Genomic DNA, 24,020 nt, shown 5'->3' with positions numbered 1-24,020 from the left:
GGCTTTAAGTGCAGGGATTCTTTATTAATTTGAAGCATTTTCACCATGCTCTTTAGCTAAGAACGTGTTCCCAGAGTGGCGTAAAAAAACAACAACAAAGCAGGAGGAAGACATTTCTTGCTCTCAGGCTTACGTTCTGAAAAGGCATGGCATGGCATGCAAGGGAAAAAAGGGTGGTGAGGGTGGAGGAAGAAAGAAACCAGCCACTAGTAATTAAAGTGACTATTACAACAACTGGGTGGGAGGGAAACAGTTCAGGTACCTTGACAATTGCTGCTGCTACTTGAGAGTTTCTCAGCAGACAAGGTGAGAAAGCCTTGTGTCCCTTCTCCCCCTCTCTTGTTCTTCAGTCTGAAGCTGCTGCCTTTTGGATTACCCAAGAGTTAGGAAGTAAGGTTGGGAACAGAGCTAATATATCTTTTCAAAGGATGTTCATGAAAGTGAGTGCCAAGTTTGGGTGCCTGCAACCATTGGTGAGGCCCAGAAATCTTACCAGCTGCTGGCAAGGGGGTTGGGATGGGGCACAGGTAGAATGACAAGAGTGACAGTGGCCAGTCCACCTCGCAAGAAGAGCATCTTGCCATCTTGAATGCTGGGGCCTCTCTTTAGACAATTTCAGGGTGCTTGTGCATCCCAGCTAGGAACTGAGCACTCATACAGGTATTTCAGATATTCCTTGCAGGAGTGGGACCAGTGGATGGTTGCAGCATTGCAGGAAATGCAATTTGCCAGGCAGAAGAGAGAGAGATTGCAACCATCAGAGAAGCCAGAAATCCAGAAACTGTGCATGATGGAAAGGGATAGAAAATAGGTTGAGATTTAAGCCTCCCGAGAGGATGATGTTGTGCTTGAGAACTGTGGCGATTAAAACTTCACCCTCGTTTTGTTGGCGCTCCTCTCTGAACAGGCCCAGCAGCACATCACGACGGATCGCACAGGGAGTCACCGGCGGCAGCAAGCCTACATCACTCCGACAATTGCTCAGGCACCCTATTCCTTCCCACACAACAGCCCCAGCCACGGTACGGTCCACCCCCACCTGGCCGCGGCTGCAGCTGCTCACCTCCCCACGCAGCCTCATCTCTACACATACACTGCGCCGGCGGCTCTGGGCTCGACGGGGACGGTGGCCCACTTGGTGGCTTCCCAGGGGTCGGCCCGCCACGCTGTCCAGCACACCACATACCCAGCCAGCATCGTCCACCAGGTTCCTGTCAGCATGGGCCCTCGCGTCCTTCCATCGCCCACCATCCACCCAAGTCAGTATCAGGCTCAGTTTGCCCACCAGACCTATATCAGTGCGTCTCCAGCCTCTGTCTACACTGGATACCCCTTGAGCCCAACCAAGGTCAACCAGTACCCTTACATCTAAAACGCTGGAATGAGAGGGCGGCAAATGGGGAAACGGCAGCGGCACACACTGAGAGGGAAACGTGGCTGCTTTTGTTCTGAAGGACACCGCAGGCGAGCAAACAATGCAATGGGAGGCTCAAACGGAACTTGAACAGAGGAGACTTTGAGGAGGCGGAAGGAGAGTCGAGTCGATGCCAGTCCTGCGCTTTTTATTTAAAAAAGGAAAAAGAACAGAAAAAAGATAAAACAAAAAACAAAAACAAATAAAACATTCTGCACCAAACTACGTAGTGGGGGAAGTGGAAGGGGCCATCGTTGTCTGGTCCCATTTTTGGATAACTTCCCCAGTAGAACTTTTACAGATTATTTTCATCTGACTACGTTTAGGAATTTGCTGTTCAAAACCTCCTAATACAAGGTTTCATAGGTGTTTGGGTATATATATTTTTTAAATTAAAACCAAGAAGCATACAAATTAGGGATTTATCCAGAATTTCAAAAGGGTTATCACTTTTGTCATTTGCACTGGTTGCTGTAACCCAAAATAAAGGAACAATGAAAAGTGTGATGTGTTTTCTGTTGGGAGGGGGCGAGCATAGGATGAAGGGTGCTTGGACTGTTCCAGCTCCCTCATTCTCAGGCTTGGCAGCAGGGGCAGGTTAGAGAAACACACACACACACACACACACACACACACACACACATGCCAAGCAGAAAACACTATTGGGTGAAATCAGGGGCAACAGAGATATTTGTTCTTACTCTAAGCACCCTGGATAAATCCCTGAGAATTGTTGTTCTTAAAAGAAAAGCGTATTTAATAATGTACAATAGAATCTCATCTTCTTTACTTTGGAATATTTTCTTTCTTTCTTTCTTTCCTTTTGGGTAACCCTTCACCGTTTGCAGTCCAATCCTAACGTTCCCTGCTCCATCAGATAAATGCATACGTTGGGACTGTGCTTGGTAGCTAACCCATCACAGCGCCACATAGCATGGTGCCACGCTAACGTTGCCGTGACATTGCCGTCCCGTATTGTGAGCAGATAACACAAACCCAAATGTTTAGGATTGGGCTGTTAGTGTAGGAGTAGTTCTAGCTTGACCTTGGTAGAATGTAGCACTATATGACACATAACACCCTTTTTTCTACTTTGTGTTAAATTCCAATGATACCAATAGACTATTCCTCAATGTGATTGCACAAAAAAGTGATATAACATAGGCATGTAACAAATGTGATTGTCCAGGTATATATGTGTGTGTGAGTGTGAGAGTGTGTGTATGTGTGAATGTGCGCATGGGCGCACTGATGCTGCCTTCTCTTGTGGTGTGGTCCTCAGCACAGCCATTGCAAACTGTCACAGTCTTAGTTTTACATCATTCCCTTGTAGTGCCTTACCAAACTACAGTTGCAGTTTTAAGGGTTTACTTCCACTGGTACGCCTAGAAACTGACTGAGGCTGGTTGGAAATTAATCTCAATTCTTTTTTCTTCTTTTGACTGTTCTTTATTGTTGCTTTCCTTCTTCTAGACTTTTTTTATTCTTCTTCTTATTATTATTTTCATCTTTATTGGGTAAGTTGCAAAGGTCGAGGGAGAGGGGTGGTGTGGAATTTGACTGGAGCAAGGTGGAAATGGGAATTTGAAAGGACCCAGACTGGCTCTTAGGCCCGAAAGCAGCTTTCCAAGTAGTTCCGTTTTGTTGGTGGAGTTTCAGATTTAGCTTTCTGTCAGGATGCTTAGTTCTGCCACCCGGCCAATTCTTTGCAGCTTAGTATTCTTACTAAAGCATAAACAGAAGAAGAAGAGGGTGGGCAAGTGAGGGCAGGCTTGCTTTGGATCAGAAACACATAGTACCTCATGTTAAATTCCTATGTCTGGACTGGGGAGGTGGGGGGAGGTGATTAGCTGGGACAGACTGTATATATATTTTCACTTGAATGCTTTCAGTGGGGGAAAAAGAAATAAGAGAATTGGGAGGACTTGTTTCTAGAGCATCAGACTCAGGTTTGCTCCAGAAGTTGCTTTTTTTCTGGAGAAGTGCTTGCACTGGCACTTGGGCAGCTGGGCAAAGCCAATGGCGCTACTTTGAACTGGGTTACGCAACTTTAGCAGGAGGCCTGAGCCCAATGCCCGGCCGTAGGGGGTTGATCACTTCTAGGCAGTGTGTTCCGAAGGTCCGTTGCTTATGAAATGCTGGTGCTAAGCCTGACTTGGAGACACAGTGATGAAATACTTCGTGGCTCACATGGTGCTTTCTTCATTCCCCCCCCCCCCACCATCTCATTCGTATAGTGGATATTTTGTTTTAATCACAGTTCAGGTTTGCTATCTGGGCTCCGTATCCTCAGCTCCGAATAATCTGAACGCTCTTTTTTAAAACAAACAAAAACAAAACAGATTTCCAAAGAGAAGCTTTCGTACCATGAAGCAAAGTTTTGAAGGTTAGAGGGAAACCGTAAAACGCTACACCAATGCAAGTGGGTGCTTCTGCTGTGTCAGTGCTTAGTATTATTATTATTGTTGTTGTCGTCGTTGTCGTCGTCGTTTGTTCCCTGTGGAGATGTACTTGTACCGGTGGTCTGAGGCCTGTCTGCCTGCATAGCCGCTCAGTACCGCTACAGCTGTATTTGTGACTTCAGACAAAGGAGTGTTTAGGCAATATGGTAAGATGTTGGGATATGGCAGGTCAGTTAGCTGAGAGAAGAGGGAGGGATCCCAGAAGTGGTAAAGGCGAAAAGGTTTCTCAAGAGGTAAGTTGGCAAGAAAGACAAGCACAGCTGTAATATCTTGAAGCAGGCATTCGTGTTTTGCCTGGAGGGAGTGAAGAAGAGCTCTCACCATGAATACTTGGTTGGACACAGTTGTTTTCCTACGGCAAAACCCTCAAATTAACCCTCTTTTTTCTCTTTAAAAACCAAGCACCATTTGGTTTTCTTGTTTTCTTCCTTCTCCCCCTAAACGTAATAATGTAAATCCTAGTCTGATCTTTCATTGGTTCATGCACCTTACGTTTTCACATTCTGGAGAAAACTCTTTCCAGTTCCTATCCCATTAAATAATTTCCCTCAATTTCTCAGTGTAACACCTTTCATTCCTCCCCTAGCCAATCACATCTAGAGTGGAAGCTTCATGCTGCTTGTGTCATTGAGAGGAAGAATTTTCTTATGTTGTTGTATGATTGTTATTAATTTTAATGTGTTATAATTATGTTTTACTCTTGTTTTACTCTTGCACATGCATTCCTGCATCTTCGTATTATTATTATTATTATTATTATTATTATTATTATTAATCTCTTAATAGGGGATTGGTTGTTATTTAAGTAGGGTCCCCCCCCCGTGTCAGTGGCATCAGAATGCTTGTTACACATGTAGGATTCGCAGGGAAAGGGAGGAACAGGGAAACTGGTTGAGAAACTAGTCTAGATCACATGAAGGAAGAAGCAGGATTATAGACCCAGTTCAGTTGTAACAGGAAACCATGGTTTCCTGCTAAGTGAATGAACTATGGCAAGTGCTGAGTTCTCAAATTCCCCCCTTCTCACTGTTTTTTCCACACAAGCAAGGAGTTGCTCAGAAGCATTCCTGTTTTAAGCTAACAACAATTCTCTATCATGTCTGAACTCTGGAAGCTGTGGTTTGTTGAAACTCTGATCAGTGAGAACAAGCCAGGATCTGAAACCATGGTTTGATTTTGGCCTGTTCTCGCTAACTGTAGTTTAAACAAGCTTCAGTCCCCTGAGTTTGAACACAGCAAGGAACTGTGGGTAGGTTAAAATCTGAAACATGTGCATCTAAATCTCCTTTTCTGGTGCATGAAAGAGGAGAAGGGAAGGAGAGTGTGTGTGTAACCCCAAGGCTTGCTGCACCTCACTCACATAGCAGGAAATCATTCCCCCCCCCCAATTAGGTCTGAATGGTGCCATATTGTGACTGCTAAACAATGGCATACCATTGCAGTTTCTGATACCTTTATGTTATTTCAGAAGTGTGTTATTTTAGGCACAAGCCAAACATCTACTTCTAGCTTCAGAACTGGATTTAAGAAGGATACTGGAATCATGTAGACTGACCTTGCCTTATAGGAATTGATGTCTGATGCTTTGCTCTGATATCAAAGAACTTAATAAGCAAGGCTTTATTACCAGGTTGAAAGTGGTGGGGATGTTAAGACTCTGGATTTAATGGTCTCAGGCCCGACCCACCCATGAGGTGGAGTGAAGCAGCTGCCTCAGGTGGCAAAATCCCCTGAGGCGGCATCCCTGTGGGCACTCTGCCTGCCCACTACTTCTGCCAGAGGCAGGGCAGGCAGCACAGCTGCAGCCCAAGCGGTTCCTGTTTTACCTCAAGTGATGAGACGCGCTGGCTCTGAATGGTCTTGTGGGGCCTCGTCTTGAGATGGTAGCATGTGTTAAGGTCGCTTATTTTATACAGTCATACCTTGGATCTCAAACGGCTTGGCTCCCAAACAAATCGGCTCCTGAACAATCGAAACCTGGAAGTGAGTGTTCTGGTTTTTGAACGATTTTCGGAAGCCGAACGTCCGACGCGGCTTCCGATTGGCTATAGGAGCTTCCTGCAGCCAATCAGAAGCCACGCTTTGGTTTCTGAACATTTTGGAAGTCAAACGGACTTCCGGAACAGATTCCGTTCGACTTCCAATGTATGATCGTAATGTGATACGGCTTGCTGCATTTGGGGGCCTTCCTGCTCATTCTGTGAGTGGGATCCTAGACTTATGCCCCAAAATCCTGTTCTGGCTGCACCACTCAGAGAATGCTTTACAGTCCTGTAATCAACTGAAGATGTGAGTATTTGTAGTTAAGTTTTCCACTTTAAGAAATTCAGTGAGGAGGTTCTGCAGTTTCACCCAAGTGTGATGATATTTATGGTGCCAGTTAAAGAAAGTGCATGGTTTGGTGACTGGAGCTGTTGAGTATTGAAAACTGAAAAACTCAGAAACTGAGTCTAAGGTATGGTTGTCTGTTCTGTCCTTGATCATTGCTCAAGATTAAAAGCTTGATTGTGTGGCAAAAATACTTTGCATATCCTCCTTCCCTAAGGACCTAATGCTTTCTGTTCGTAATTAATTCTTATTGATACTTGTGATGTTTTAAAGTTTTGCTAGTTGTACACAAAGATGGTATTTATATTTTTAAGAACCTCCATCCTATTCTCTTTTTTAACACTCAACAGAGAATGTTAATTCTCTTCTACAACATGGGGGGTTTTTTTTGCAGAGCATCTTCTTCAAGAGCACCATTATGCCATACTTGATTAATTCATCTCCATTGGTTTATCAGGAATGCAAGTGATTGACTGGTTTGTGGCAAGAAAGGATTGGTTTTAATTACATAGACTGAAATGTTTTAGTTGTGTATTTTGCTTTGTTTTTGATATTTGTGCATGCAGCTCCCTTTTTCAGTATAAAATGGTTCTGATTTTATACAACAGGAGACTGAAGGGCTTCGGATGTAGCGGCGACAAATTCATAGACTGTGCAGATGTGTGTTTTTCTCAAGCTAGGTTGGAAAAAGGACTGACTGTAAATCTCAGCCTGGTCAGAGGGTGGATTAGTTTAGAGGCCAGAGTGAATGAGGAAGTAGCTAAATCAAGCATCCAGAGATGAAATTGACATTTGCAGTACTAAAGGAGAACTGTGAGTTTCTTCTACAGGCAGAGATGCTTTTCTGAACCTTTTTTTAAAACACACACACACACAATCATAGTAAGGTGGTGGTGTTTTTATTTTCATTTTATTTTTAGTTTGCTGGAGTCAACTGGAAAGAAGGGAGTGAGAAGGAAATATTGCTGTTTGGGGCATGTCCTTTGGAGGCTTTTTGTGGATCCATGAAGACGTCTGGTTAAAATGAGAGGAAGTGACCGTTTAATAACAGTGGTGTAACAATACTAGCATCTAGGTGAAATCATGGCTGAAATCCTAGATACACTTCTGTGGAAGAAAGTCCCATTGAACTCCATGGGGCTTTCTTCCGTGTAGGGGTATATAGGAGTGCATAGTAAAATTGCAGCGCCTCAGAGAAGAAATGGTTTAATGTAGTGTGAACTTTGGAAGGAAGCAGCCTGTAAAATGGAGTAGGTTGTTGCCCTCTAAAAGTGTACATTTTCATGTTAACACAGTGATATAATAAGCCTTTACCCATAGCAGTTTCCTCGCGTAGGAAGGAGGCACAGATTATTTTTATTTTGCAATTCTTAACAGCTTGTACTGTTCCAAATGACAGTATGCAATGAAGGAACTGCTTGTTTAATGAATGGAAGCAATGCCATTGGAGACCTGGGTAATTTCTTCCCTAAATCTTTTATCAGCTGACAGCACAATCCTATACATGTCTACTCAAAAGCAGTAAATTCATTTAAGTTCAATAGGACTTATTCCCAAGTAAGTGGGACTGCAACCTAAATGCCATTGTTTTGAACTTCTTCCAGTTTCAGTGAATTTGACCCTGTACTTAACATGATGACTAATAGTTTCATCTTCCCACCCTCCCCTTCATACTAGCTCACAGGCCAGTGAAGGAATGCTTCTGTCTCCCATCCATTGTTTTCTTAAGGGACTATACCTCAAAATTTGGCTTGAAATAAATTATGGTTTACCAAACTTGAAGGAAAATTTAAACCCATGCCTTTCTTTAACCAAAGAAAAAAATGAATAAATATGTACCTTAGAGTATGTCTCTGCCCATTCAAAGTTCCCCAGGCACATGTTGTGACTTTTTGGACAAGACATGCTACGGAGTGCCATTTTTTCTTTCTGTTCTTCCACGTTTGTCACACTTTTAACATTTTTATTTAACATATTGTGTTTGAAGAAGTTTGCTTGGGAGAATTCGGTTCTATTTGCTGCTGCTGCTGTGCAAACCTTACTGTGACTAGGTGAAGTTTTGTGCCAGTGCTGGTAAAGATAATCCATCTCTAGAGATGCCCCCTATTTGGGGGCTGATAGGAGCTGTGGGTCACCACGAAGGCACCAGGTTCATAAATGCTGTCGTGGGGCAGGTGGCATTCTCTGCCCCTTCCTGTGTCTGGTTTTTGTTCGGTTCCTACACACTATTGGTCTTTGCGCCTGCAGCGGGAGAAAGGGAGAACTAGGCATTCTTGAGCCACACTTCCAGTTCTCATCATCTTACTGTTGTCTCACCTTACTGTATAAAACACCTGGTGCATAAGCTAAGACTTTCTTGACCCAGAAGTGTCAATCAGATAGAGCAAGTTGCCCCGCATCCAACTCGGTACTATAGTGACATTATATAATGCGTTGTTGAGTTCCAGGTCACTTATGCAATATTTCCCGTCAGGCAAAGCTGATTTCTGCTGCTCTAGTACCGGGCCACGGTGAGAGATCATTGGGAAATGGCCTTTCTGGGTTTGCTGCTCTGTTCTACCATCACACTCGGTGGCTGGGTCGTGTTGTAGCTTTTCTTTAAATCATTGTCGTCGTAAGGGTTGGATTCGTATCAGTCGGCTGAAGAATTTAGCTTGCTTCTGCAGATACTTTCCCCTGTTCTTACTCGGTGGTGTGGGGGAATAACCACACAGGGATATTTATGTATTTGCAGGGCGTTAGGTGCCTGTGTATTTTGCAGGATTTGCCAAGCTGGGCCAGCGGAAGAATAATAATACCACTGAATGTAAACAAACAAAACGGAAAAAAAGCTCTTATAGCAGAAGGAAACATATATGTAGCAAGTGTGTCATTTTGAGTGGGCAGAAATTGTCAGGAGCCTCCGATAGCTTGTTTTTTCTGAATATAGCAAATAAGAGTGAAACTCTCGTTTCTTATGTACGGGTTAGTATTGTCCTTCCAGTTTTAGCAGTGCTGCTATACCAGACTTTTGTGTGCATATTAAGAAAAGAAAAGGTGTATATTAATCTTTTGCTTAATGTAGTTAAACTAAGAAAGGCAATACTAAAAGCATCCCCCCCCCAAATGTGATGTTTTTACTGCACTGATAGAAATTGTGGCATCTCTAGTCTAACTCTTCAGCTGTAGGGAAAGTTCCATGCCAGTTCGCACAAATATCTCTGTGTGAATGGTACCCATAGGCCTCTCTCTCTCTCCTTCCTTCCTTCCTTCCTTCCTTCCTTCCTTCCTTCCTTCCTTCCTTCCTTCCTTCCTTCCTTCTGTCATGAAAGAGGTGGGGCAACACTGCTGAAAGCAAATAAAATGTCTCACTTTCAGGACAAAGCTAAGAACTAAAGGTGTTGGGGTAGAGCTAATAATAACAGAACTTTTTAAAAAGCCAGTACATTTTGAGGAAATTTGAAATACTTTGGTCTGGAATTTCTATTAGAAAATATATGCATTTGCCATCCATCTTTATTTTTTTTTTTTTAAGACTACTTTTTGTATTTTTCCTTTTTGCTTCTTTGCTATGGTTCTAGAGTAGACTCTGTGTTCTAGATGTTTCTAACTTTCTAGAGCTCACTGACTCCATTGGAAGCAAACCCACCTGATCAGGATTCTGGATCCCAGTTGGTTCGACAAGGATTCCAGAATTTTGATCAACACTTTGTTTTATAAATAAAGAAGGATTAAAATATTTCTCTTACAACAAAAAAACTGTGACCTAATGGCAATAATTACCTCAAACGTGGGCATTCATCTTGGTTTTAGCCTTTAAAAATAAAAACAAACAAACATGTAGCCAGCTTGAATTTGGGATTAAATATATATATATATATTAAAATGCCCACCCTGGTCATTGTTGCTTTGAGTGATTCTTTAAAAATAAAACAATGAAACCAAGGATTAAATTACTCTTTTATGTATTTTAATTAATTGTGATATTGAAATGCACATGTAATTATATATGTTCATTGCTACTGTAAAGTGCTTCAACCTTCTCGAAGATATGTAATGAATCACATTTTAAACCAATATGAACTGAACAACCGACTGTGGCTACTAAACATTTTCTGGTTGCATTTTATAGTTACGATGTTTTATAGTTTACATTGAAACTGGTACTTTCTAACTAAATGTTCTGTTTTAATTATACCTTCAGAATCTCAACACTGCTGTCCCTTTAACATTTTAATTTTTGCGCTCTCTTTCTCTTTTTTAAGTAGAACTGTGTCTTCAATGTGTACATTCTGTTCTGAGATATAACATAGTAGGTAGAAGGTCAGACCAGATAATTCCAAAGTTAAGAGGAGCAAATCACTCCGTACATATTAACAAGTAAAGCCCAACAAATGACCTATTTATTTTTTAATTAAGAAGGAAGAAAATAATAATTGAAGCTCTTGGGGACAAATCAGGAAGCACAATAATTCCCAGCTAGCTCTTTCCTTTAGGCTCCCATCCTAAACACACTTACCAGCAAACACATTGTGACTTGCTTCTGAGTAAAGCGTGGGATTAAAACCGCTGAAATCTTAACCTGAACAGACATAACCATTGTGAGAACCAAGTATTCAAAGCAAGCGGCGTATTGTATAGCGAGTGGCTTGGAGCTCGTGAACACACAGATGGGTAATGCTGCGGGCTTGCCAGCTTCCTAATCATGGAAGCAGAACTGTCTGCTTAGAATTACCTTGTAAAAATGGCAATCGTGGATCACAGGTGCATTAGGCATTTACCTGTCCCTGAAAATTTTTGGAAGCCCTGCACTTGGTATGCCTCTCCCAACGCCCCCAGGGTTGATCAATTGGCAGCTGTATCCATGGAAATCTTATAATGCAGGACTAGCTACCAGCAACCCATGCACATGTCTCACAGCTGGGAAACCTGTGATTAAGTCCTCAAGTACTGAGACAACAAATCCTTGGATTGTTTTGAGAAACAATGACAGGCAGTGCTGTATAATTCTGTAATCATGCAGTCTATCTCATTTGTCACTTGGAACCCCCTAAGCTAAATATGAAGAACTTGACCAGTACCTTGTAAATTTAATTTGCCTATTAGCCAATGACAGTTTATCGAATGCTGTTCTGTTTTCATATTACCAGTTGTCGCAAATTATGTGTTTGGACGCAAACGGTCTTTTGCATTCGTTTTTCTCGTCGTACTTATGTTTGTTTGACGTGTGAGGGTTTCTTTCTCTTACTGTCCGAGTAACCAATGAATGGAAATGTTCTGCTGGGCAAAGAGGTGTTTTTAGACAATAAATCTACAGGAACTGGCACAAAAATGACTTTATCCAAACAGCTGGGCTTCATTGTGGAACTGACAATCTCGGCAAAGTTCCTAACATTTGTTCAGCACTGGCAGATTAAGGAGTTGCAAGGAAAAGGCGAGGAACAGATTGTTTTTAGGTCCTTGTTAAAATCTCTGCTCCCACTAGATTCAGGGGGAGCCCCCCGGCCCCTTCAGCCAATTTAAAGCCATGGTTTCCACAGTATAGCTCACATTACCAAAGTGAACTTGGCATGTGGCTGTGCCGCCATTTTGAAAGCCTAATGGGAAGCCTGTTAGGATTTTAGGCCTCAAGAAAACTGGAAGAGGTTGGGATTCCCTAGCCCTTGGGCACGGTTAACAACAAACAACTCTTTTACCGCCCTTAGCAACCACTCATTTCCCCTTTTATATCAACGCTAGTTGTGGAAATATCACCATAACCCCACTGAAAGGGCTATAGATTCTTTCCAAACCCTGGGCTTGGAGTCTGTAAAGCACAAAGGAGTTTTTAACATAGCCGTCTCCTCAGAAAGGGAAATGGAGCCTTCCCTGCTTTCACTTTGGGGTGGTTGCAGGCAGCGCTTTTCTCTTTTCCTCTATACATGTTGGGATTTTTTTCCCTTTCTGAGGTGGTATTTCCCTCGGCTATTCCACAGCACGGCTCTCTGAGGTGCAGAAAACACCTCCTCATCCCTTGTGCTTTACCAGCAAAGTTAAAAAGATAAAGCTAGGCATTTCCCAGTGCCAAATTTTTACACAGACAGAATTGGAATGTATAATCTGAAAATTCTATACCAAAATCAGTATTTTATTTTTTCTTTCAAAAGAGGGGGAAATAATAGCTTTATTAGAAAGGGGAGGAAGAAAGGGGATATATTGGCCGTTAGAGTCTTTTTGTGGTAGTTAAAATAAAAATTGGGGAAGGTATTTGTGAATATATGGACTCTTTTAACCCATAGTTGAAGGGACGTTTTATGCCTCTTAATTTCGCATAAACCCAGTCTACTTTGAATTGAATGAAAAACACATACTACATGGGGAAAAAAAATTAAGGGGGGGGGGCCAAAATAATTGAAATATATTCCAACGCAGAAAGACACCTCCCCACCCTTCCACCTGATTTATATTTGCAAGGCTTTTGCTTTTTTTCTAGACACAGTATCATCTCAGTTCAAAAAACCCATGAAAGCCCTGGTTGGTTGTATTCTTTCACTGTACGGTTCTGTATTGAGTGTTAATCCATGTTAAAACTTTGTGAAAATTATTGTGTGCAACCGTATTTTCTTGTGTATTGTTTCTTTTCTTTTCTTTTTCTTTTCTGTGAATTGTCCCCTTTGTTTCCTTTCTTTCCTCCCACTTTTGTTATTTTTCTGTTTTGTTTTCTTCTGGTAATGTCTTTGGGGGAAAAAAAACCCATAAAAGAAACTGACGTGTTGTAGAACTATATGTAACCTATTCCTTAGTCTCATATTATAGGTATGTTATAAGAATGGATATTTTACTTGGCTTTAGAATGTTTTACAAGAAAACTAATTCTTAACCAATCAAGTTCTTGCTACTAAAAAAAAGAAAAAAAATGCTTGTGTTTCTCATCATGACGTTGTGTGCTTCTAATTAATAATCATTTTCGTTGTAGAAAAATGGAGTGAATTTATATTAGACTTGAAAACTAATAATAGCATTGTAAATTTATGAGATGATTTTAACAGAAAAAAGCATTATAGAAGAATATAGTTATTTTAATTGTAATATTACTAACTGTAGGGTGAGAAAGGGGCCCCCGTTGTGGTGAACTATGTTATAGCTTGTTATTCACAGTTTCTTTTTGATCATTTTTTCGGTCTCTGAGGTGAAACGAGTTATTAATCAGAATTTGTAAACTCACATATGCATATTGTATATGTGTAGAAATGTAATCACACTTTGTCTTGGAATTACATTAAACTGTTTTAAGTCACTGCATCGTCTGCTAGTCTTTTAACTGGCATGGGTGTGATCGCTATCCTATACGCATCTGAGTAAGTTTTATTGAGTTTAATGGGACTAATGGCCAGGTAAGTGAGAACAGGATTGCAGCCTTAGGCTTGCTTTTAGTTTCCTCTAAAAGTCTTGGAAACAGCATGTGATGAAGCTTGGGCCTGTGTTAGGTACCATTTTTAATATCTGTCCTGCCCGATAGGATGGTTGCCTTTTCTGAGAAGCAGAAAATGTTGGAGATCGTAGAGAAGTTGCAATTGATATGTGATACCTTGTTTTCTCATTTCCTAATTTGTTCGGTGTCCTAATCAGTTATGATTGATTGGTTAGGAATGATAAATGATTTTTATGTATTCTGTCTGTCTTTATCCACTGGGATTCTCAATTTTAATATTTAGTTTACTCTATCCCCTCTCCCTTTTATAGTCAAAATGGGCCTCCCAAAGCACCAACAATTAATACAAGTAATATTAGGGATATGTGGGTGGAGGCTGTCTCTTCTGAACTCTGATCATGGGTGATAAGGCTCAGGCTTTTCTGAAACACACAAAAAGTCCTTTCACTGACCTTCCATTTGCTTGACCCTGACAGTAAAGTGGTAGCCAATATTACCTGGGGAAGATAAGATCAAACCAAAAGCCTATCAAGCCCAGCATCTTCTTCTCACAAAGCTCAGCCAGATGACCACAGGAAGCCTGTGAGGGTAACCTGAGTGCAAGAGCACACTCACAACTTGTGGTTTCCAAAAAACAGGATTCAGATACGTACTGACTCTTGACAGTGGAGGCAGAACATAGCCATCCTAGCTAGTAGCCATTGAGAGACTTACTCTGCATGAAGTGGTCCATGGCTGTTTTATAGCTGCCCAAGTCGTTGGCCATCGCTGCATCATATCAAGTGAATTTCACAGCTTCGCTACTGTACTGTATGAAGTATATTCTTCTGTCTGTCCCGAATCTTCCAACATTCAGCTTCCATTTTTCTCTGCTCTCTCTCTGCTTGCTTCCTAGAGGCCATGAATAGTTTTACACAACCCTTACCATGTCTCCCCCTTAGTCACCTTTTCTCTAAACTAAAATCCCTCATCTGTGGGGCTGCAGGTTTCCCATGTCTGTACTACATAATCAGCCGGTGAACGTGTGGCAACTCCTTTAGCAGGCTAGCAGGAACCACATAGACTAGAATCTGTCTTGTCCTCTTAATGTCAGCTGTTCCATTGCAATAAAGCGGCCAGCCATTATAACCAATTCATTAAGAACATTAACAATTAGGCAGCAGGCAACAATCAATATTCCTTTGGCCAGGGGGGAAATAGAATGTCATATGCCCTTTACAATCCTGACTCCTCTGCAGGGGAAGCAAAGAAACTTGACTGTTCTTAATGTTGCATGTTTATTAAGATCGGTCAGTATAATGAGTATTTTTCTTTTAATAGTGAATATCTTGAAAGTATCGTTTATCTCTTTTAGTCTTCCTGAATATGGCATTGCACCAAAACATGGTGGGCATTTTGAATCTTAAAACCTTTGGTTTTTCAATATTTTATCATTATTTTTCCTCTCCCTGCCCCCTGCCCCCCCCCAAGTCCCCTCGCCCCCAGCTTTTCTCTCTTTTGGTGTGGCATTCTTTCCCTGTGTGTCTGAGGATATAAGGCAGCTTCCCAAATCTCTGTCTTCCGCCTTTATAAAGAGAATGGCAGCAGACCTGGGGGCTCATGGAAGAAACACATGGTGCTCTTCTCCCTGCCCCCCCCCCGACCGCAAATATGATCCCAGTTTCCAGGAAGAGTGTAATCAAAGAATCACAGAATTGTCAAGTTGGAAGGGGACCCTGAGGGTCATCTAATCCAACCCACTGCAATGCAGGAATCTCAGCTAAAGCATCCATGACAGATAGCTTTAAAACCTCCGGAGAAGGAGGGTCCAGCACCTTCTGAGGGAGTCCATTCTACTGTCAAAACAGCTGTTGCCATCATAAAGTACTTCTTGATGTTTAGTTGGAATCCCCTTTTTTGGAATTTGAATCCATTGGTTTGGGTCCTAGCCTCTGGAGCAGGAAAACACATGCTTGCTCCATCTTCCGTGTGACAACCCTTGGGATATTTGAAGATGGCTATCCTATCTCCTCTCGGTCTCCTCTTTTGCCCAGGCGAAACATACCCAGCTCCCTCATCCATTCCTCACTAATCACTAGCATGTTGAAGCTCTGCAATAGAAAGCAACACAGGAAGCTGCTTATACTGAGTCAGAGGCATTGGTTCATCTAGCCCAGTAGTGTCCACACGGTCTGGCAGCAGCTCTTCAAGGTTTAAGGCAGGGCTCTCTCCCAGCCCTGCCTGGAGCTACAAGGCCTTGAGCCTGGGAGCTGCTGCATGCAAAACACAGGCTCTACTACTGAACACGTTCCGCGTGGCCTGGGCTTTTGTTTTTTTTTTTTTTTTTCTTAAATGCAAATTGGATTATTAAAAGTTCAATTGCAATATATTTCTAAGGTGAGTTTTCTTGCCATAATTTGTGTTCTGCACATTTATCTTTGTACTTGTAGTGCCGAAACGTCTAAAATGCCTTTAAATTCTGTGACATTTGTGTGAAAGCCTTAAGTAAGTGAAGCTAAATTCAGTTTAAGGCAGCAAAACCTGTATCTTGAAACTGAATTGTGCTTGATCACATCTAACCATTGTGTGACAGGCAGAAATTCACCAGGTTCATATTTTGTTGGTATGGAAGTACTGGCGTTTCTGACATTTTACACCACAATGTCCCTTTGTTAAGCACATTTCCACTTCAGTATTCTGCACTGTCCTCCACCATCCAGCAGAGGATGCTAATCATCTGTTTCCTTAAGCGATGGGTAGACCATACTAAAGCTTCGATCTATTTTTAAACTCATGCACACTCCTGTTCATCGTAACGTCTTCTGCTGTGGCAATAATGGGATGCAAATTTCACCCTTCCATCTCCTCATGTGGAATGTTGTATAAATGTGGAATATAAATGAAATCTGATGAGGGTTTTTTTGAAACACGAAAAAGATAGGAACACAATTATGAACGCTTTAAAAGCTGTGTGCGAGTGAAGAGGAGGAAAGCTGGACCATGAATAATCTGCTGTGTGGATTAGGTTGCTGTAAATTTGAGTTTATTGATATGCTAGGATCATAAACTACCATTTGATCCTGGCCCGTTAGAACAAACCATGGTTTAAATCAAGTGAGGGAAACGTATGGCCCTTCAAATATTGTTGGACTACAACTCCCATAATCCCTGACCACAGGCCACACTAACTGGCCTGCATCTCTCAAGAAGGCCAACAGGGATTATAGGGCTTGTAATTCAGTAACGTCTTGTGGCCCACAAGTTTCCCACTCCTGGTTTAAACTAAACAGAGTTTCCCAGAAGTGGCCCCAGTAGCTCACTGACAGCTAGTACAGTGTTTTGAGGATTGAGGTGCCATGATCCCCTCTCCCTGCTTCGGCACAACAACTGAGCAATGGCATTCTGTATTGGCAGCAGTTTCTGAACCATTCTCAAGGGTAGCCCCATGTAGAGTGCATTGCAGTAGTCTGTACTAGAGGCTAACTGTACATGGGTAACAGAGGCCAAACTATTTCAGCTGTAGCCAGCCAAAGCTGGGCCTAGGCATTCTTCACCACTGAAGCCACATGGGCCCTCCAGCGGCATCAAGGAACACCTTCAAGATATGGACCTTCTCTTTCAGGATGAGTGCTACCCCATAAGGATTGGGAATTTCCACAGTTTCTAGACTTGGGGAACTGCTGAGCCATAGCACCTCCATTTTGTAAGGAGTTGACGTCCATTTATTGGTTCTCATCCAGGCCATTGCTCAATCCAGATGCTTTTCCAGCACTTGTATAGCCTCCACTGATTCAGATGGAATGGGGAAACAAGAGCTGGGTATCACCTGCCTGTTGGTGGGGCTGCACTCCTAATCCCAGGGTGATGCCTCCCAGTGGTTTCACATAGATGTTGAATGCCTTGGGGAGCAAGACGGAACCTTGTAGGACCCAACAGGTAGGTCCAAACAGCAGCCTGTCAATACTGTTTTAGTGAGCCAGTAAATACGACTGGAACCATTGCAACATAGGAGCCAGCTCCCCAATAAAATGTTTGTGGATGCTGTCCCCCCCCCAAAGTTGATGAGAATTAACTTTAAAATGGCGTGTGTGCACTGCATAATGCGTTCAATTATGCAGGCCCCCCAAATATTTTATTCAATGCAACCTGCACTGCAATGCAACTGGGCAGTACATGCGCCATGGCTCTGAGTCAAGGGAGGGATTTTCCATGGGCGAGTGTGATTCTACACATGCCCAGCACCCTAAACTGGATTGGTTCTGCCCCCACCTCAGCTTACAACCCTCCCAGGGTGACAGAGCTATCTGAAGGAGAGTCTAACTTGATCTCATCCTATGGGCAGGTTGATAGAATTTGCCTCTGTTCCACATGAGGCAGAACATTGTCTCTCTTGTCTTTTCAGAACCTATTGAAAACCTTCCCCTTTCAACAGGTCTCTTAAATGGAGATTATTATCCCAGTCTGCATCTGTATTGGAGCTATTCTTTTAAGTGGAATCATTTTTAAATGTCTGTGTGGTGTGTATGCATGCAATTGTTTTATATAGGGAACTGTTTTTTGTTTTTGTTTTGTTTTACTCTTTTCTATAGAATCATTTTTGAGTTGGAAGAGGCCCTAAGGATCTTCTAGTCCACCCCGCTACGGTGCAGGAATCATGCATTTGTTGTATCATCGGATATTTTATTGTGGCAACCCACTCTGAGACCTTATGGTGAAATGAGGATGGTGAGAAATCTAACAAAATAAACATTGCGTCAAGCTCTCAGGGCACAAATCATATACAAAGCATAGTATAAGATTTCCCATGATGTGCAAAAGAATATAAACTTGAAAAAAATGTGTCTGGACCACCCTGGGATCTATGGGTAAAGGTAAAGGTACCCTTGATCGTTAGGTCTAGTCACATACGACTCTGGGGTTACAGTGCTCATCTCACTGTACTGGCCAAGGGAGCTGGCGTTTGTCCGCAGACAGCTTCCAGGTCATGCAGCCAGCATGACTAAGCCGTTTCTGGCGAACCAGAGCAGTGCATGGAAATGCCATTTACCTTTCTGCCAGAGTGGTACCTATTTATCTACTTGCACTTTGACGCACTTTCAAACTGCTAGGTGGGCAGGAGCTGGGACCGAACAACGGGAGCTCACCCCGTCGTGGGGATTCGAATCGCCGACCTTCCGATCGGCAAGCCCTAGACTCTGTGGTTTAGACCACAGCACCACCTGCGTCCCATTAAAGGTATGGGTAGAGGGCATTATACAAATTTAATAAATAAAACAAAATGTAACCTGAAATCAAAGAGTTAGGGAATAAATAGCTCAGTCTATTTACCTTGGCCTTTTCGTATAATTACATCCATCTCCTCTCACCAACACATTTGAGCATGGGCAGGGGGATTGTCATATGTGAGGCCGATCACATACTTTGTATTTGATTTTGAAGAGATGGATCTCTCTGCCCTCTCTACAGGGCAGGCCAGCCTGCAGATGCTCAAAATAAGCTGTGCACACATGGATAGCGGTGCTGCTGCTGTTGCCAGGCAACCACTCTGAGCAACGGGATGAATGAAGAAATATATATATTTCTGGGTCAAGCGAGTGGATCGCTTTGCCAGTTTAGCTGCTCTTTTCACTTCTGCTCCCTCGGTCTCTCCATCCTGGGCAACAAGGGTCCCTGCCTGTTTATGTGGCACTTTGCATGCCTGTATGCGGGAGCCCATGAAGACTTTCATGTCTATGTTATCTTGCTCATGATGATGCCAGTGAAAAGCATGCTCCTGCAGCTCAGTGTCTGCTGAGCCTTGTGATCCATTAACATCCAGTAACAGAAGTGATGGATTTTTGCCTCATTATCTTGGGGAGCCATTTAGGAGGCTAATGTGTCTTGTGATTAGGGAGCTTTCCCTGGTGCTTAGATTAGAGGCAACTCTGCACAATTTAATCCATCACTCCTTGTTATGCAAACCAGTCCTTATAAAGGCTGTTTGTTGGCTCCCTTTGACCCTCAGTATAATAGATTTCATTCAATATTTAGGCCCAGCACTTAGCTATACTTGAGGAAGGGGGTGGGGGGGTGGGGACGACATAGGAAGCCTTATGTTAAAACTATGGGTTCCCATATGTGCTGTGATTGACAGCTGCTCTCCCAGGATTCAGGAGGAAGCTTTCCCAGTCCCGGGCTGTTTACATTCATATGTATTGAACAGTATTCATTAACATTATTTATATATATATATTAGTGGCCATGTGATAATTTTAGCTTATAAATTTTATTGTTTAAAGTCTTAACTTGTATACTGTATTAAGGTACTTTTATAGCTCTGTTTAAAGTAGGTAATGTCTTGATAATATAAATGTTTTAAGTTTTTTGTATCAGTCCAGTATATTTTCTTTTAATTGTTGAATGATTCTATGTACTTTGCAGCAGCCTTTGGCTATGTGCAATAAAACTGGCTGGCTGACTGTATTGTACAGTATGTGTGTTTGCATTTACATGCATTGGAAAACAATACAGTTGGCCTGCTACCTGACGCCACCAGTGGCAAGCATTGATCCTCATGGTGTTGGTTAGCGGCCAAGTTGAAGTAGCAAGATCAGCAATGAATGAGACAAAAATCACCAATAATAGTTCCATATCCTAGCCCTGGTTAGTACCTCCTTCCTGAAGATACTTTCCCTCTTACTTTGTATTTTCGATTACAATGACTGCTGGATGCAATGCCCGGAAATGCTCAGCCATTGGCACCTTGATGAAAAAAATTCATTAGATGATGATGTTATGCTTTGAACACAACTCATGCAATATTCATTTGCTAGTGGTGCAAGTTATAGGACAGAAATGTTATGCCACTATAGTTTACTGTTAAAACAAAAATCTATATTTATATATAATGGTAATGTATTTCATTTATGAACTGCTTACCATGTTTTCACAGTAGAATAAAAAAAAGAAACAATTGTGTGTGTAAATAATAAATAATGATATGTGTGTGTGTGTGTGTGTGTGTGTGTGTGTGTGTGTGTGCGGGCGCGTGTGTGTAAGTAAAACAATTGCATATAAAGCAATGAATCCAATACAGAGACAGACTCCCCAAGGCTTACTGAATATACAGTATACGGATGTAGTGCAAAACATTTACAGCTAGCCTAATATATAGATGCAAAGATTAGTAACTGTATTCTTAAAGTACAGTTGTGATATTTTTCTTGATGTTACAGTCTATCTTTTGTAAACCACTTTGAGGTTTTTCCCCCCCTTTTACAAGGAAAAGTGGTGTGTAAATATATATATCTATGTATGTGTGTGTGTGATATAATATATATATAAAACATATAAAAATTATATAATTTATTGATCTTTGTATTTTTACAAAGCAGTGTGTTCACGTGGATTTCCTGGATCCGAAAACCAACACTTTAGTCACTGCAAAACAGCAGCTTTCAAAAACATAGACGTTTTCTAAACCCGGGAGTTGCATTTCCCTCTGGGCAGCCTTCCAGGGACCCCACAGACAAGGTCAGAGGCAGAAGTGGGTAGAGCAACAAATGTAAATATTAGACTAGTTCTGCACACACTAACACACTCTCCTCTCTCTTCCACCCAGCCAAGCAAGAAGCCTTATCAGTGTTTGAAGACACATTCCAGTCGGGCAAAAACACTCAGGAAGGATGCAAATCAAGGCAAGTGAGTGGCATGGCCTGGGGAGGTGCGTGTGGCTAAGGAGGGAGTCTGACCCCGGGGAGACTCATGAAGGCTGGATAGAAAGGCCTGGAGGGGCTGCATTTGTCCCTTGAGCCTGAGGTCCCCCAGCCTAGCTATAGAATGGAAGGTGGATTCTTTTCCCCAAAACAAGATGCCTCACATTCCTATAAACACATAGGAAACCAGAGATTCAATGTAACAGAATTCCCAGACTGCAACCCGAGACCAGCATGCTGCTGCTGCTGCAGCATTGCGACAGCTGCCCCATGTATTCCTGTCTGACCTTGGTCTTTAATAATTGCTGCGGCCAGGGCCTCCGCCGGTCACCTTCTCAGAGTAATTTTGCAACAATGCAAGTGAGCACCAGCAAAAATGTCTGAAAGGGGAGATAAAAGGCGAGTTCTCGGCTGCTCCAAAGAAAGACCACTCTGCCTGGTGTGAAGTCTTGAAGACCTTCTATTCATGGCATCCTGTGGGCCTGAAAACAGCCGGGGACAGTGGAATCCAAAGCAGCAGCGACCCCGGACTGTTCAGCCGTGCTATGAATACACTGCTTCTGTTCAGTGAAGTGCCACCTGTCAAAAATGCATCTGTGTGCATGGATCTCTAGGTCAGGGGTTCCCAAACTCTGTCCCTGCCCCATCACCATGGACCACTTGAAAAGCGCTAAGGGTCTTGGCGGACTCCTTAATGATTTCCCCCCCGTCTGTTGTGGCAATTGTAATGTGCTGGGTAAGATGCTGTTTTACCCCTCGCTACTTGGTGTCTCTCAGCAATGCCACAAATATTGACACTGCCCAAGGCTGTCGAAGAAGAAAGGAGACTTCTGCTTCAAAGGGAATTAAAAACTGGGAAACAGTGGGGGAAGGAGGGTGTAAGCAGGGGATGATACTGTACTGGGCCCGGGGGTAACCCATGAAACACAGTCCAGGACCAGTCCAGAATCCGAAGGTTCCACTGGGAGTCATCCGACAGGGACGAGGCAGGAAACCAGACAAGGATAGGTACAGGATCTAGTATACAGCAATGTTGCTCCCACAACCTGGGGCGGGGTCCGACAGCCTTTTCTCTTTGTCGGGGTAGCAGCCAGTCCTGATCCCCCGGTGACTCACCTCCCTTTTTCACCAGAAGGCAAGGTACTCAGGCGAGTACTCAGGTCTCTTCTTCTCTCAGACCTTAGTCTCTGCAGCTCGAGAGACGGTGGGTTACTAGACCCAGGAGCCGCCTCAGCCTCCCCTGACCAAAAGCGGTAGTGGAGCAGCTGCAAGTGATGCCCCAGCTGAAGGCAAAGAGGTAATTCCCGCATCTGGAGCCAGGGCAGGCTCAGGCCCCTGACTCGGCCCAGCTGGTGTTTGTTGCAGGGGAACCTGTGCAGACTGGGACGCTTCAGGGTCAGACTCCAGACTTGGTTCAAATGATGCCTGAGGCAAAGGATCCGGTGCAGACTGAGTCTCCTCTGGTTCTGAGTTCGAGCCTGAGTCCCAGGTCATCACAGATACCATGGCTTGGCCACACTCTCAACATACATTTAAAGCACTATGACAGGCTTCCTCAAACTTGGCCCTCCAGATGTTTTGGCCTACAACTCCCATGATCCCTAGCTAGCAAGACCAGCTGTCAGGGATGATGGGAATTGTAGTCTCAAAACATCTGACCTAGTTTGAGGAAGCCTGCACTATGATGTCACTTTAAACCATGGATAGGCAAACTAAGGCCCAGGGGCTGGATCTGGCCCTATCGCCTTCTAAATCCGGCCTGAGGACGGTCTGGGAATCGTGTTTTTACATGAGTAGAATGTGTCCTTTTATTTAAAATGTATCTCTGGGTTATTTGTGGGGCATGGGAATTCATTCATATTTCCCCCCATAATATAGTCCGGCCCCCCACAAGGTCTGAGGGACAGTGAACCGGCCCCCTGCTGAAAAAGTTTGTTGACCCCTGCAAGTTTAAATAGTCATGGTTTTCCCTCCATCCCTCCAAAGAATCCTGGGAGCTGTCACTTGTTAAGGGTGCTGAGAGTTGTTATGAGACCCCTATTCCCCCCACAGAGCTACAGTTCCCTGGGTAGAGGAATTGTTTGTTAAAACACCCTGAGAATTGCAGCTCTGTAAGGGGAATAGGGGTTGCCTAACAACTCTCAGCACCCTCAACAAACTACCATAATTCTTTGGGAGGGAGCTGTGACCGCTTGAGGTGGTATCCTAGTGCTTCAGTTGTATTGTGTTTGCCAAGCTCTCCCTTGTCTGACTTGCTCTGGGCCTTGGCACACATGCACAAGAGTGGGAAGGGCCACCAGGAGGATGCCGGCTCCCTCCCTTCTGGGCAGAAGACTTTGAAAGAGATAAGGGAAATGCTGGTTGCTTTGCTAGCCGTGGGAGAAGCAGCAAAAAATGCAAAGCATCTTCTTCAAAGACACACCATAGACCACCATCATGAAGCTCATGGACCACTCGTGGCCCATGAACCACAGTTTGGGAATCTCTGCTCCAAGTAATAATAGAGAGGCATGGGGAGACAAGAGGAAAAAGTAGGTTGCAGATTCCTTCACACTATTTATGCCGCTGGGGTCTCAGATTTGGCTACTAGCAAGGCAAAAATAGGATGCCATAAAACTGAGCTGGCTGTGTAATTTGAGAAATACCTCCTCCTCACTTTCTGCATATTTATATATTCATAATTTATGGATGCCTCAAAGTGTTTCTAAAGTCTCAGATCGTGTTTAAAAAATTATCGCTCACAGACAGAGCCT

The 24,020-nt window shown here is 43.1% G+C and overlaps 1 protein-coding gene across 4 annotated transcripts in view; it reads left to right on the top strand.

The window, feature by feature from the left end:
- The window catches only part of HIPK2 (homeodomain interacting protein kinase 2), a 174,761-nt gene extending 161,301 nt beyond the window's left edge, over window positions 1-13,460 (top strand). For all 4 annotated transcript variants that reach the window (XM_081878794.1, XM_081878795.1, XM_081878796.1 and 1 more), the window contains exon 15: window positions 908-13,460. In XM_081878794.1, coding sequence (XP_081734920.1) covers window positions 908-1,372 — 465 coding nt within the window. In that variant the 3' untranslated portion in view covers window positions 1,373-13,460. The remainder of the gene's footprint in view (window positions 1-907) is intronic.
- The last annotated feature ends 10,560 nt before the right edge of the window (window positions 13,461-24,020 follow it).

This window comes from Podarcis erhardii (assembly GCF_964252035.2).
Source record: "Podarcis erhardii genome assembly, chromosome: 10".
Classification (NCBI taxonomy): domain Eukaryota; kingdom Metazoa; phylum Chordata; class Lepidosauria; order Squamata; family Lacertidae; genus Podarcis; species Podarcis erhardii.
Note: the sequence above shows the minus strand (reverse complement) of the source record. Positions and strands in the feature narration are given on the sequence as shown.